General features: G+C 44.0%; 1 protein-coding gene across 4 annotated transcripts in view; it reads left to right on the top strand.

Annotated features, from left to right (window-relative positions):
- Positions 1 to 12,605: 12,605 nt before the first annotated feature.
- The window catches only part of UBP1 (upstream binding protein 1), a 64,466-nt gene continuing 60,951 nt past the window's right edge, over positions 12,606 to 16,120 (top strand). For 2 of the 4 annotated variants that reach the window (XM_070359502.1, XM_070359505.1), the window contains exon 1: positions 12,606 to 13,002. In XM_070359502.1, coding sequence (XP_070215603.1) covers positions 12,890 to 13,002 — 113 coding nt within the window. In that variant the 5' untranslated portion in view covers positions 12,606 to 12,889. The remainder of the gene's footprint in view (positions 13,003 to 16,120) is intronic. The other 2 variants (XM_070359501.1, XM_070359503.1) reach the window with 2 other exon arrangements.

Below are 16,120 nucleotides of genomic sequence, written 5' to 3'. Positions count from 1 at the left end.
AGCACTGATCTAGAGGTATTGATGATAAATAGCACTGATGTTACTTATAATGCATAGTTCTTTGATTTCACAATCCTTTTAGCAATTGTCAAGCAGTTTATGGGCGCCACTTTAAGTCTTCCCAGTTAGCAGCGTGTTTGTGTGTTTTTACATTACATGTTCTTATAGGACATCTATGTACAAATGTATTAATGACAACCCTGAGTCACTTGTGTAACAAGAGCTTGGGCACCTATTGAAATGTCAGGCATTGCTCTAGGTATTTGTGCACTGAAAACTGGAGAAAAATGACTTCCCTCAGAGATTTATATTCTAGTTGAAGAGAAAAGATACGAAAAATACAGCATCCTTGAGATTACAGTGAAGACTGAGGGAAAAAAATCAGGGATGAGGATGCGTAGGAATCTTAAAAAGACCAGCAGTAAGACTTCACAGAGCAGAGTAGCAAGCAAAGAGGTAAAGGAAGTGAAGTGTGGAAGTGTCAATGTAAAAATTAATGATTTGTCACTCTAAGAAGGAAAGAGAAAGTTTTGTTCGAGCTACCCTGAGGGTTATAGCCCATGAGACAGACTTTCAGAAAGCTCTGAGGACTGTTCCCATGCATTGGAGGTCAAAGCACAGTTATATAAATTTTTGAGACAAAGGGTTGTACATCAAAGGAACTAACCTGTTGACAGTTTACATAATCCAACAAGGTGAATGGTGAATTACTGTGACCCCTTACAGGACTGAGAAAGGAATGTACCTCCTAAGGAGTTAACCTTGCTGGCACTGGGAGGAAATAGCATTTTTTGGGTGGGTGGCCTTCGCGTGTTTTCTAAAGGGATCTAGTTAATGTGTAATGGAGATGCATGATGCACACTGAAGGGGAGTGGATGGTGGCTCAAATGGACCAAGAGAGAATATGTTCAAATATCTTCTTGTCCCACCTTCACATATATAATTTTACTTTATCAGTAGCAGAATAATGACTTCCAAAGATGTCCAGTCCTAGTTCTGGCAAACTGTGAATATGTTACATTATATGGCAAAAGAGACTTTGCAGGCGGAAGAATCTAGAGCTGGGGAGGGTACCCTGGATTATCCTGGAAGTGGGCCCTATGTAATCATCATAAATGAAAGAAGGAGGCGGGACAGTCAGTCAGAGAAGGAGATGTGATGGCCACAGGTTGGACTGATGAGAGCCAAGGGGTGCCGGCAGCCTCCAAAAGCTGGAAGAGGCAGGGAACCAGCCTCTCCCCTAGAACGTCCAGAAGATACACAGCCCTGCCTTAACTCTCTAGTCCAGTGATACTTGTTTCAGACTTAGGACTTCCAGAGCTGTGAGATAATAAATTTGCATTATTTTAATCACCCAGGAATTTGTTACAGTGTATTAGGAAGCTAATACAGGGAGCTGGACATGTGGTTATGTAGACATGCTAACTGCTTTAGCAAACACCTCCAAAATTGCAGTAGCTTGGGAATTCCCTGAAGGGCCACTGCAGTGGCCGGGTTCAACCCCTGGTTGGGAAACTAAGATCCCGCAATGGTCTTGGCATGGCCAAAAAAAAGACTAAAAACAAATGTAGTTGTGACCTTTAATTGAATTCTGGATTAAAGAAAAAACTATAATAAACAATTTAAGGACAAATGGAGAGATTCAGAAATGGATAAAATAATATACATTAATGATATATAATAATAGAAAATAAATAACTTCTTTAATTGAAGTTAAAAACTTGGGGATGTAATGAAGATACTATAATTCTGTTAGAGAATTTCTTTACTCTTAGAATACATTGTGAAGTATCTATGTAAGGATGTCATGAAATCTGCAACTTAATTTCACATGTTTAAGCAAATAATAGGTGGATAAAGAGAAAAAACAAATACAATATTAACAATAGTCATATATCACTAAAGAATATATAGGTGATCATTTTCATGTTCTTTCAAATTTCCTATAAGTTTAAAAAATTTTAAATACATAGAGAAAAAATAAGAAAGATTTAAGGTAGTTTGGAGAAGCATAATATTAAATTTGTCTAGGAGGAAAAAAAATTACCTGTTCTGTTTTTGTTTTTGTTTTTTGAGATAAAGGGCATTTGGAAGCATATGGATTACCAGAACCACACAATTCTCTAGGTTAGAATGTTTTCAGTCATTCATCATAGAGTAAAACATTCAAGAAACTGCCATGTGTCTGGGGCATCTCAGTGAAATGACTGACTATAAGCTGTAGCACTGTCCACATTGACATATGGTCAAATAGCATTTCATCCTTTGTTGGTTTTATGACATAGTCAAAGACACCATGACAGATGTCTGTGCTTGGATTGCCTGCTTATCCAGGGCACAGTAGTCAGCTCATTCTTGTTGACGGGATACGTCAGAGACTCTTTGGAGATTACACACAAGAGCAAACACATAATGCTTATCGTGAACTGTGCAGAGTTTCAAGCTCAGTCAATGTATTATTTAATCTTCATAACGACTCCATAAAGAACATATACTATTATCTCCATTTTACACATGAAGAAGCTAAGGTAAAGAGGGGTTTTGTAACTAGTCTTAGATCACACAGTAATAATTGGCAGAGCTGGAATTCAAATCCAAATTTAGCTCCACTGTCTAACCTACTGACTCCTGTTCAGAAGAGTACCTGACCCTTACTTGTGGTTATGCATTCTTTCAATACATGGTGTTCATATTCTTAGTGACATACTTCCAGTTCTCAAAGTCTGGTTGAAGGGCATTCTCCCATGCAACTACAGAACCAGGAAGGTAACATTCTAATTTTATTTTTTAATATTTATTTGACTGCACCAGGTCTTGTTGCAGCACACAGGATTAGTTCGATCTTTGTTGCATGCTCTTATTTGGGTTCTAGTTCTCTGACCAGGGATTGAACCCAGGCCCCCTGTACTGGGAGCACAGAGTCTTAGCCACGGGACCACCAGGGAAGTTCTAACATTCTCATGTCAAAGGCAAAGGGCTTTTATCAAATCCTACCTAATTATATTGTTATCCACCAACCTCACAATGAGCATATTTGTTAACTGTTTCAGGAACAAATTTTAATAGTTTTTTGTCCAGCTGACTTGAAGTATTTCAAATATTTTCCTGCCTACTTGTTTGTTCAGTTCAGTCGCTCACTCGCATCCAACTCTTTGCAACCCCGTGGACTTCAGCACACCAGGCTTTCCTGTCCATCACAAATTCCTGGAGCTTGCTTAAACTCATATCCATCAAGTTGGTGATGCCATCCAACCATCTCATCCTCTGTTGTCCCCTTCTCCTCCTGCCTTCAATCTTTCCCAGCATTGGTCTTTTCCAATGAGTCAGTTCTTCCATCAGGTGGCCAAAGTATTGGAGTTTCAGCTTTAGCATCAGTCCTTCCAGTGAATATCCAGGACTCATTTCCTTTAGGATGAACTGATTGGATCTCCTTGCAGTCCAAGGGACTCTCAAGAGTCTTCTCCAACACCACAGTTCAAAAGCATTGATTCTTTGGTACTCAGCTTTCTTTATGGTCCAACTCTCACATCATGACTACTGGAAAAACCTTAGCTTTGACTTGACAGACCTTTGTTGGCAAAGTAATGTCTCTGCTTTTAATATGCTAGAATCCCAGGGACGGGGAAGCCTGGTGGGCTGCCGTCCATTGGGTCACACAGAGTCGGACACGACTGAAACAACTTAGCAGCAGCAGCAGCTAGGTTGGTTATAGCTTTTCTTCCAAGGAGCTGCTGCTGCTGCTAAGTCGCTTCAGTTGTGCCCGACTCTTAGCGACCCCGTGGACTACAGCCTACCAGGCCCCTCCGTCCATGGGATTTTCCAGGCAAGAGTACTGGAGTGGGTTGCCATTGCCTTCTCCACTTTCAAGGAGCAAGCATCTTTTAATTTCATGGCTGCAGTCACCATCTGCAGTGATATTGGAGCCCAAAAAAATAAAGTCTGTCACTGTTTCCATTGTTTCCCCATCTATTTGCCATGGAGTGATGGGACCAGATGCCGTGATCTTAGTTTTTTTGAATGTTGAGTTTTAAGCCAGCTTTTTCACTCTCCTCTTTCACATTCATCAAGAGGCTCTTTAGTTCCTCTTCACTTTCTGCTATAAGGGTGGTTTCATCTGCATATCTGAGGTTATTGATATTTCTCCCTGAAATCTTGATTCCAGCTTATGCTTCATGCAGCCTGGCATTTTGCATGATTTTAATGCATATAAGTTAAATAAGCAAGATGACAATATACAACCTTGACGTATTCCTTTCCCAATTTTGAACTAGTCCGTTGTTCCATTTGCAGTTCTAACTGTTGCTTCTTGACCTGCATCCAGGTTTCTCAGGAGGGGTAAGGTGATCCGGTATTCCCATCTCCAAGAATTTTCCACAGTTTGTTATGATCCACACAGTCAAAGTCTTTAGCATAGTCAATGAAGCAGAAGTAGGTGTTTTTCTGGAATTCTATTGCTTTTTCTATGATCCAACGGATGTTAGCAATTTGACCTTTGGTTCCTCTGCCTTTTCTAAATGCAGCTTGAACATTTGGAAATTCTCAGTTCACATATTGTTGAAGCCTCACTTGGAGGATTTTGAGCATTACTTTGCTAGCATTTGAGATGAGTGCAATTGTGCAATAGTTTGAACATTCTTTGGCATTGCCTTTCTTTGGGATTGGAATGAAAACTGACCTTTTCTAGTCCTGTGGCCTCTGCTGAGTTTTCCAAATTTGCTGACATATTGGGTGTAGCACTTTCACAGCATCATCTTTTAAGATTTGAAATAGCTCAGCTGGAATTCCATCACCTACACTATCTTTGTTCGAAGTGATTCTTCCTAAGGTCCACTTGACTTCAGACTCCAGGATGTCTGGCTCTAGGAGAGTGATCACACTATTGTGGTTATCTGGGTCATGAAGATCTTTTTTGTACAGTTTTTCTGTGTATTCTTGCCACCTCTTTGTAATATCTTCTGCTTCTTTTTGGTCCATACCATTTCTGTCCTTTATTGTGCTCATCAAAAACGTTCCCTTGGTACCTCTAATGTTTTTTACAAAAATGGCCACAATTTTCCAATCCCTCCCCTGTTAACAGAATCTGAAAAAAAAAAAAAGAAGTGCATTTTATTATGTTGAAGCATTTTAAGAATCAGCAAGTAAAAATCATCTTTGCTCCTTGTCAGCATCTATATCCACATAATTGTGATTTTGCATCGCCTCCTGCTAAGAGGTTGAGTCTGTTTCCCCATCTCTTGGACAAGGGCTGGTCTTATGACTTGCTTTGGCCAAGATATTTCAGCAGACATGATGGTGCTCAAGTTCTGGGCTGATCAAGTCCTTATACTGTCTCTCGCAACCCATTCAACCACCACGGGCATAAAGCAGGGCTAGTCTGCAGGAGAGTGGGAAGCCATACATTGAAACTCAAGTCAGCCCAGTTGTCCCTGCCAAACCCCAGATGTAGGAGAGAGCTGGCCAAGATCAGCAAAGCCATCCCACGGCTTACTGCAGTGGCATGAGGAAGACTGGCTGAGCTCACAATAGTTGCCCAACTGAGCCCAGCTGGTTGACCCACAGAAGCATGAGCCAAGTAAATGCTGGTTGTTTATGCCAGTAAATTCTGAAATGGCTGGTTGTACAGCAGAACCTGACACTGCAGCTCAGTAACTTCCCAAACCTCAGTATGTCCCATAGGGACATCTAGCACCCCACTGTCAATCTCTCCAGGCTACTATGATGAAATACCACAGACTGGGTGGCTTATAAACACCAGGATTTATTTCTCACAGTTCTGGAGGCTGGAAGTCTGAGAATAGTGGTCCAGCATAGATAGGAGAGGGCTGTCTTATGGGTTGCAGACTTCTCATTGTGTCCTCACATGGCAGAAGGGGCTAGGGAGCTCTGTGGGACCTTATGAGCTCATCACCTCCCAAAGGCCCTGCCTTCTAATACTATCACTTGGATTTTTGAGGGGACATGAGCATTCACTCACTAGCTCCCAGAGCCGCTTAACAGAGAAAGCATGCATATTTTGAAATGGTTAAGCGTAAGCCCAAAACCCATCACACAGAAGCATTTCAAAATCATGCTAACTTGTGAGCATTTGAAAATCATGCTATCTATCTATCATTCATTTTTCTCAAGTAAAAGTTAATTGCTGTGCAGAATTCCAAGCAGGTAGCACTTTTTAATCCAGCACTCAAATGTGAACATTTCTTAAAGATCTGATTTTCTACATCAGAAGCTTGTCCTTCCTGTTTACCAGCTGTCTTCCTGGCCATTAGCTGCCACTAAGTTCTGATTGGATGAAGGCTGTCTAAGAGCAGTTGTTCTTCAGCTGATCCCCAGGGTCCCATCTAATTGAGAGAAAATGATAGGTATGGGATCACTGACTATGGCTATAGCAGTCCTTTCTATTGAAAGCTATATCAGCTTCTTCCACCGTCTTACAAGAACAAAGTTTTCTTCAGATGTGGCTAATCTTCACCGTTACTGGCAACATAAAATTCTAGTGGTGAGGTTTTAGGCTGTCCTGCAAGAAGTAGCTCTTCAATTTCGTTGCTCTTTTCAATGAAAGTTTCTGTATGGGTATATCCTAGACTTACTCCCAATCTGTGTATTCTTTGGAGTTGTAGTGTATAAAGGCCATTTTCACAGTAATCTATTTATAGGAAATTTATGTATTAGGGAAATAAAACTTTTTGTCCCTGATCTAAGTCCTAAATAGTATTTTCCTGTTCTCCTTTAAATTTAATTATGGCAGTGGCTGTTAGGAAGAAAAGTATAATTTTTAGGTTGTCAAATATTATCCACCTCTTAAAATTTCTAGATTTTGAGTCATAATTAAAAAAGCCTTGTCCTCTCTGAATATCTAAAATTTTTATGTTCTCATATTTACTTCTAGTGTTTTACGATTTTGCTTTCCATCCTTTCCAATCTTTTTGGAAAAAACAATGAATCCACTTTTAATTTATTTTGGTATGTTTTTCAGTTGGTTAACTTGATTCCCATATCATTTACTGAATGTTCCATTTTCTTCCGCTATTTGAGATGCCAGTTTTTATTGCACAGTAAGTTTCCATATGCATATTGATCTGTTTCTAGATTTTTCATTCTCTTATCTATTTATTCATTCACCAATACACACTCTTTTAAATATTTAGATTTATAAATATTTTCATTTGACTTTTTCAAATTTGGGGGGCTATTTCTGCTTATTTATTTTCCCATATTAATCTTAGAATCAGCTTGTCCAGTTAAATATTTGTTACTATTTTTATTGGAATCATATTAAGTTTACTGTCAGCTTATGGAGAACTACCATTATAATACTGGATGTAGTATTTTTAGATTCTCAGGTGCCTTAGTGGTAAAATGCCAATGTAGGAGACGCAGGTTCAATCCCCGGGTCCAAAAGATCCTCTGGAGGAGGGCATGGCAACACACTCCAGTATTCTTGTTGAGAAAATCCCATGGACAGAGGAGCCTAGTGGGCTACAATCATGGGGTCGCAAAGAGTCGGACACTGCTGAGTGACTGGACACACTGCTGAGTGTTTTCAGTTTTCAATGTACATTTGTATTTATCAGAATTAAAAATCTTTGCTCACATAATTCTTTATATTTCATAAGTTAGTTCCTAGATACCACCGTGTTATTTTCACTGTCTTCCCATGACATCTTCAGATATATGAGCAGATAGTCTATAAACAGTGATAATTTTAACCTCCTTTCCATTTTTATACCTTGAATTTCTGATCTAATTCTTCTATTTTAGTTCCTTCAAAAACCTATTAAGTGATAATGATGAATGTGGCTCTTCTGGCTAAAAATACATCTACCAACTCTTTGACATTTGTCCCTTCAAAAGATGGTTTTGTCTCTTTCTCCTTGAGAGCCCTAGACCCCTTTCTCCTCCACGAGAGCCCTGGACCCCTTCCTACTTGAGGGCCCCAGACTCCTTATCAACCTATCTAAGAATTAGCTCTCTCAGGTGGTGCCAGTGCCATGTTTTGAGGATACTCAAGCAGCAAAGGAGTCTGCTGTCGCCCCGTTTGTTTAACCTATACACTGAGAACATCATAAGAAATGCCAGGCTGGATGAGTTACAAGCTGGAATCAAGATAAGCAGGAGAAACATCAACAACATCAGATATGCGATGATACCTACTCTAATGGCAGAAAGCAAAGAGGAACTAAAGAGCCTCTTCTTGATGAGGGTGAAGGAGGAGAGTGAAAGAGCTGGCTTAAGACTAAATATTAAAAAAACTAAGATCATGGCATCCAGCCCCATTACTTCATGTTAAACAGAAGGGGAAAAGATGGAAGTAGTGACAGATTTCCTCTTCTTGGGCTCCAAAATCACTGTGGATGGTGACTGCAGCCATGAAATCAGAAGACGATTGCTTCTTGGCAGGAAAGCTGTGACAAACCTAGACAGTGTGCTGAAAAGTAGAGACATCACTCTTTCAACAAAAGTCTGTATAGTCAAGGCTATAGTCTTCCCAGTGGTCACATATGTTTGTGAGAGTGGACCATAAAGAAAGCAGAACGCCAAAGAATTGATGCCTGTGAACTGTGGTGCTGGAAAAGACTCCTGAAAGTCCCTTAGACAGCAAGGAGATCAAAGCAGTCAATCTTAAGGGAGATCAACCCTGAATATTCACTGATGCTGAATATTGACTGATGCTGAAGCCTAAGCTCCAGTATTTTGGTCATCTGATGTGAACAGACAACTCACTGGAAAAGTCCCTGATGCTGGGAAAGATGGAGAGCAGAAGAAGAAGGTATCAGAGGATGAGATGGCTGGATGGCATCACTGATCCACTGAATGTGAACTTGGGCAAACTCCGGAAGATGGTGAGGGACAGGGAGGCCTGGTGTGCTGCAGTCCACGGGGTCGCAAAGTCACTACTGGGTGACTGAACAACAACAAGCAGCCCTGTGGTCCCAAATGTTGAGTCACTGAGGTTTCTGGCCAACAGTCATGCAAGTGAGCTTGGAAGTGGATCCTCTTGCCTGGTTAAGCCTTCACGACTGCAGCCTGAGCTAATGTCATGACTGTGACTTTAGAAGAAATGGAACCAGAACAAACAATACAAATAAGCTGCACCTCCCCCCACAACGTGTTGGTACAGTTTTTGCTTATTGGAGTAGGTTATAAATTGATTCAAAAGACCTACAAAGTTTAAAACTGAATTGTATCAGATTGGAAGGGACAGGGACAGTACAATATGAAGAGAGGTCTTCAGACCTCTGCACAACTATGGACAGGAAGCAGCTGAGAAAACGACTTAGCTTTAAACATGGGCTACTTTTTATGGAACTGGAAGGATAACTCAGAAGGTGCAGCCAAGAGCCCAAAGGATGGAGAAAAGAGCCACTGAATATTCCCAGGAAGTTGAGAGAGTCCTAATCAAGGAACCAACAGTATTTACCCAGTTAGATTTCAGACTTTTTATGGACTAGTAACTACTGTGTGCCTTTTATTGCTGTCCTTTTAGAAGGGAAATGCCTATAGAGGCAGAGTCTCCTGTGCATCTCTCATCATTGCTCACTACTGATGTGGTAGTGATTGGTGCAGATCCGCTGTCTTTTTAATTCACAGAACTTCACTTGGAGAGGAACCACTTGAATTACACCCAAGAAACTACATCCAAGAGCCTCATCTACTCCAGGACCTCACAAGATTTTGGAACTTAATGCTGTAATGGAATGAGAACTTTACATGGGCCTGGGGAGAAGATGAGTTTATGCTGCATGTGGAAAGAATGCAAAATATTTGTGGCCACAGGGTGATTCTGGAAGTTTTAAGACATGATCCTCAAATGATTTAACTCTCCACCCATCAATCCGATTATGTGGCTGCTTGACTAATAGAATACAATGCAGAATAAAGACTCTGTATCAGTTTCTGGCCCCAGGCCTTAAGGAAAAAAAAAATCAATGATAATTGTTAAAGATGGACGGACCATGATTATAGGTACAGGGACCACTGCAATAGAATTTTTCAGTTGGGGAGACGGGGCTCAACAAGACTGAAATCAAAGTGTTATTCACTCAGTCGTGTCCAACTCTTTGCAACCCCATGGACTGTAGCCCACCAGGCTCCTCTGTCCATGGAATTCTCTAGGCAAGAATACTGGAGTGGGTAGCCATTCCTTTCTCCAAGGGATTGTCCCAACCCAGGGATTGAACTCGGGTCTCCTACATTACAGGAATAGTCTTTACCCTCTGAGTCACCTCAGTTCAGCTCAGTTCAGTTCAGTTCAGTCACTCAGTCGTGTCCGACTCTTTGCGACCCCATGAATCGCAGCACGCCAGGCCTCCCTGTCTATCACCAACTCCCAGAGTTTACTCAAACTCATGTCCATCGAGTCGGTGATGCCACCCAGCCATCTCATCCTCTGTCGTCCCCTTCTCTTCCTGCCTCCAATCCCTCCCAGGCATCAGGGTCTTTTCCAATGAGTCAACTCTTCGCATGAGGTTGCCAAAGTATTGGAGTTTCAGCTTTAGCATCAATCCTTCCAACAAACACCCAGGACTGATCTCCTTTAGGATGGACTGGTTGGACCTCCTTGCAGTCCAAGGGACTCTCAAGAGTCTTCTCCAACACCACAGTTCAAAAGCATCAATTCTTCGGCACTCAGCTTTCTTCACAGTCCAACTCTCACATCCATACATGACCACTGGAAAAACCATAGCCTTGACTAGACAGACCTTTGTTGGCAAAGTAATGTCTCTGCTTTTGAATATGCTATCTAAGTGGGTCATAACCTTCCTTCCAAGGAGTAAGCGTCTTTTAATTTCATGGCTGCAGTCACCATCTGCAGTGATTTTGAAGCCCCCAAATAGATGTAATATCTAGAGCTGTGACAGCCATCTTAGGACATGTGTGCTCAGTCATGTCTGACTGTTTTCAATGCAAGGAGTATCCCACCAGGCTCCTCTGCCCATGGAATTTTCCAGGCAGTGGGGTGCCATATCCTACTCCAGGGCATCTTCCCAACTCAAGGATTGAACCTGCATCTCTTGCTTCTCCTGCATTGGTAGATGGATTCTTTACCACTAGCGCCACCTGGAAAGCCCAAGGAGACTGGGCTCAACCCAAATACAGCATGGTAAGTGGGAATTTAGAGCCAAGGAGGGCAGAGGTCAGCGGAAGGAAAATTACTAAGAGGAAACATAAAGGGTAGGGGGTTTCTGGTTGAACCCACCTAATAGGTTTCTTGTTGAAGGCAGGCGAGAGTGATCAGATATTACCTAGGTGATGGTGGAGACTAAGGAATCTGCTCAGATACATAAATAAAGGGTTCCTAAAATGACTCCTTCCTGCTAGACCTGAATTTTACAGATAGGATAGGAGAAGATAGGGAGCCTGACTTAAAGTTCGCTCAAGCAAAGAATCTTTGTCTAAAACAAAGATTTACTTTCTCCTACTTGTCTTTTGGAACTTGCTTTTGGATTCCAGCTGCAGAGCTGTATGGATGGCAAGACCACACGGAAAGTCCACGTGTAGGTATTTCAGCAGCCCAACTGAGGTCCGGGTCCACAGTCAGCATCAGCAATAGACATGAATATGGGTATCCTTGACTCGACAGGAAAGACCCTGGATGGGAATACCCCTATGTCCAGTGAACTCCAGAACCATTAACAATAACAATAGCATAACAGCCTGAGACCGAACCCCTCTACCTCAAGCTCGCCAAACTGCTCAGGGTAGTTAGTAATCGAGATAACTTTCCGGAGCCCTTTCTCGGGAGCATTGATTGGCTTACACTCACGTCAATCAAGACTTTCTGCCTAACGGGTCGTTCGGGGCTGAACAGCCAATAGCCCCCTATTGGCTAAGATGCATAACCACTCTCCATCTATAGAGTGGGCAAAACCCAGAAACTACCTACAAAGACCACACGAGATCAAAGAACCTCCAGAAGTGGGGTTTAGGGCGGCTTCCTCCAGTACGGCCCAATTAATTCTCTCTCTTGGCAGCAAATTCAGTCCTAGAACCCGCCCAAGAGGAAGAAGAGTTTGATTGGTGGTTTAGTATAGAGGCACGGAGACTCACGGGAGCCTGGATCAGGCGCTTGCCATTATTGTTCAGGTCGCCTGTCAATCAGCCTGCCTTTCGGGACGTGCGGAAACGGGCGGCCCTTTGGCTCCGCCTCTTCCCGGGCTGGCGTGCAGGGAGGCCGCCAGGCCGCGGAGGCTGGGAACCTGCCGTGTGGGCGGGGCCGCACGACTCTGCCCCACGGTTCCTTCACAGCTAAGTGTCGGGAGTGCCGCGAAACCCCGGGCAGTGCGGGGCGGGCCTGGCCGGGGCGAGCGCGGGGGCGGGGCCGCGGCCGGGGCGGGGCCGCGGGAGGCGGAAGCGGCGAGCGAGCTCGAGCCGGAGCCTTGTAGAAACCAGGCTTCGGGCCGGCGGTGCGGGTCGGCGGGGTGGGCCGGGGCGGCTGGGCGCTCGAGCCGGGGTGGGCGGACCGAGGGCCGGGGGTCGAGGCCGGTGGTAGGGTGACGGGCGGGCTGCGCTCCCGCTCCCGCGCGTTCCCGGGGAGGATGCGACCGGGGGCCTCGGGGCGGGGCGGGCGGCGGCAGCGGCGGCGCTAGCGCTAGCGGCGCAGGGGGTGGGCGGCGGCGGCATGAGGCGCGGGGCCGGCGCCCGCGGGAGGGAGGCGCTGCCGGCGGCCCGGCCGCTCCCGCTGCAGCTGCTCGCCGGGCTGGCCGTGCCCTGCCCGCGCGGCCCCGGCTGTTCTCATCCCGGCCGCCACCCGGGCCGCCGCTGGTGACCACTCGCCGCTCCGCCGGAGGCTTCACCCGCGCCCTCCCTCAGGACGCGCCCGCGGAGCTCCGGCCCCTGCGCCCCGCTCGCGGAGACCGCGCCGCGCGCCGGGCGGCGGCGAGGCCGGAAGATGGCCTGGGTGCTCAAGATGGACGAGGTGATAGAGTCCGGGCTGGTGCACGACTTCGACGCCAGCCTCTCGGGCATCGGGCAGGAGCTGGGCGCCGGCGCCTACAGCATGAGGTACCAGTGCCCGGGGGCGGGCGGGCGGAAGCCTCCGTCTCCTTGGGAAAGGCCTGCACGACCCTGGGCCTCTGCCCGCGCCATGGAGCCCCGCGGGCCTCTGCCCACCGCGGTGGCGGGCAACGGAGGGCGGCCCCGCAGTCTTCGGCCCCGCGGGCTGCTCCTGAGGGCTACAGTTTTGCCGTAAAATACGCCCCGCTGTTAGGATGACTCGAGTTGGGGGAAGGGGCTACCTCGCCTTGCAAATGATTTACAAGGCACTTAGAGCTGGAATAAGGTGTGCGAAATGGTAGGGCTTGTGTTGGGAAACACTCTCCAAGGTTTTGGTATCAGTTCCTACTCTGTTCTACATTGTAGTCTTTCCTGGTTACAAATTTTAATCTCTTGTTGTTCCAATAGTAAGTATATCATAATTGGAAGTATCCGCATGGCACATTAACTTAGGTTTTTTTTTTTTTATTGTCTCAACGTGAGGTTTTTTCCATTGGGGGGTAGGTAATACCCTCCGAGGCTGTTTCCTTTTGAACAAGGCTTTAGGATGCACTGATTGCACCACAAAAACAAGAGTTTGTTTAGTCTCTCCTCTCTGTACAAGCAGCCATTCATTTTGTTTAATTTTGAGAGGTTGAAACACATCTGAACTTAGTCTCTTGCCTTGATCCTGAAGAAAATTCGCTTATTTGTTTTTTCCTACCAGTTTGGCAGCTCTGTATTTTTATTTTGTAGTACTTTTTATGGAAAAACTGTTTGCATATTATACGTTCATCCGATTGAAGTGTGAACTGCAGTGGTTAGGCAGCTTTTCCTTAGTGCGAATTATGTGAGATTTTCCATAGATGGTCTTTAACGCCAGGTGTCTTGAAAGTGCTGTCCAGTTTCTCCATGCAGCTCTAAGGGAAGGACAAGGAGAATGAAAAGTCAAGAAGACTTCTGGGTCAGAGCAGGCCTTACATGGTAGGGACTACTCAAAATAATTCGGCTTTTCAATCTTCAAGGGAAACTCTGAGCTGAAAGGTGGAGATGGTTTGTACGGTGTGGAAGCGCCTGGAGGAAAGCCTTAGGTCACCAGTCAGTGACCCTGACCTGATCTGTGCACTTCCTGAACTTGGCACTTCCTCTCTCTGCAGCTTTGAAGCCTGAGGGCTCTGGATGAGGTGGCTTATTTTCTAGAACAACTGTCTTAGTTGTTGAGGAAATTGAGCTGCTGAAAGTCCTAGGGTCACTCCTGTAGGCAGTGTTAGAGGCACTGATTCCCTAGTGGGAACGCGAGCCAGGCTGCTCCTGGAGACCTGGACTTGCCATCAAGGCAGAAGAGAGCAGGTGAGGCAAGTTCAGTGTTTATTCTCAATTACGGTGAGCGAAGGTCTGCTGCTGAGGGCTTTGCTTATTGGGGGCTATTGTGAGCTGTTATTGAGAGACTTCTTTAGATTTCTAGAGTTCTGTTTGTTTCAGAACTAAGTTCATTAGTTGGCTGTTTGTTTCAGCCAACTAATGAACATTTTGTTTGTGGCCTAGAAAGAAAATTTTTATATTAAACCTTTTTACTACCTTGTTCTTAATGTCTGTCATCTTTGTAATTCTGTGTCTGAAACAACACTTTCCATGGGGAAACTTTTTTCCAGTGATTGTCTTCAGTTAGTGGTTCCATGGTGTATGTCTTTTACTCTGAATTTTCAAGTATCTTTGAAGGCAAATACCACTATTAAGGAGCCTGTTTATTTTTTTGGATTTAATTGGGTTCTCAAAATCCGAGAAGAGCCAGGAGACTACTTGCCTCTTGCAAATTCAAGGCCCTTCATTTGAAATGCAAACTTTGGCAGATTCCAAGATTGCTGTGATGTAGAGAAGGTCTGAAGAAAACTTGGGGCTGTGCAGACCTCCTTTGATGGCCCTTGTGCTTCCCATGCCCGGCCCTGGAGCTGGGAGTGCCCAAGCCTCTCTGCTCTGCAGGGCAGTGGCCTCCTTAGGCATCCGGGAAGCGGCACATGCCCGAGTTCCAGGGAAGTAAGGCTTGTGATTTTTGTCTATTTCATTTCTTCTCAAGTTCAAGAAGTAAACTTGAGGTGCTCAACTTGAAATTACTGGAAAAGTGACTTCTTGATACAGATTTGCTCTGGAGGCAGCTTTGTCCATTTTTCTTTCAGAGTGAAGTCTGCTTATTGCATGTGCTTTTTGAATGCTTAAATCAAGAGGTATTTCTAAATAGTTCTTTTAGGAAATGATTGCTTCAGCTTTGGGGGAAGATAGCATGAAAGAAACCTGTGGTTTCTCTCAATAGTCTGACAGTTTTGAAATGTATGTTTGCATTAAACAATGTAGGCTGATAGTATTGGATTATGATGAGGCTAATTTCTGGTGAAATCTTTGCTTCTTCCCTTTTGTTTTCTACACTCCAGTCTTCACTGTGTGTTTTTCTGGCTGCTGCAGATTCTGTTTGAAATGAGGCAGGTCATAAATATTTTTTAAAATCTAAGTTACAGTGTCAGAAGTCTAGAGATGGTTAGAGACCTTGGAAGGCGAATAGGCCAGTCCTGTTCTTCCAAGTGAGTAAACCTAAGCTGGTAGATGTTAAAGTGATTGTTAGTAAAGTGATTGTCAGTGGCACTACCATTTCAAGAGAGGACTGAGTTTCCCTTCACTGAATGAAGGCTTGAAACCCATTGTAACTTGAAATCTGGGTCATACATGTTCTGTGAAGTAAGGAGCAGATAACCAAAGGACTCAAAAAAGTATAACTCAATAAAACTCCTTTAGGAAGGTCTTTTGGGCCACCTGGTAATTTTCATTCCATCTTAAGGGTTCACAAAAAATATATAATTTATAGTAAGTTAGGTTTCAAGATTTAAGGGATAATCTGAAAAAAATTTTTTAATGTGACTTCTTTATGCATAAAAATATTTTTTATACTAAGTAATTCCCTTCGCAAAGGGCATTGGCCTGAGCTCTGTAAAACTTCACTATGGTTTAAATCTGTTTTGAAACAAAAGGTGTATTTTACATATAGTCTCAATTGGGAGGTACATTTGTAGTTTATAAATAATTTGCTAAATCAAAACTGGTTTGAGATGAAGACAGATTTTCTATACTGATTAAAATGTTAAAAGGTCAGTTTATAGTC

The sequence above is a fragment of the Bos mutus genome, chromosome 22 (assembly GCF_027580195.1).
Source record: "Bos mutus isolate GX-2022 chromosome 22, NWIPB_WYAK_1.1, whole genome shotgun sequence".
Lineage (NCBI taxonomy): Eukaryota > Metazoa > Chordata > Mammalia > Artiodactyla > Bovidae > Bos > Bos mutus.
The sequence above is the reverse complement of the archived record's forward strand: the minus strand, read 5'-3'. Positions and strand labels throughout refer to the sequence as shown.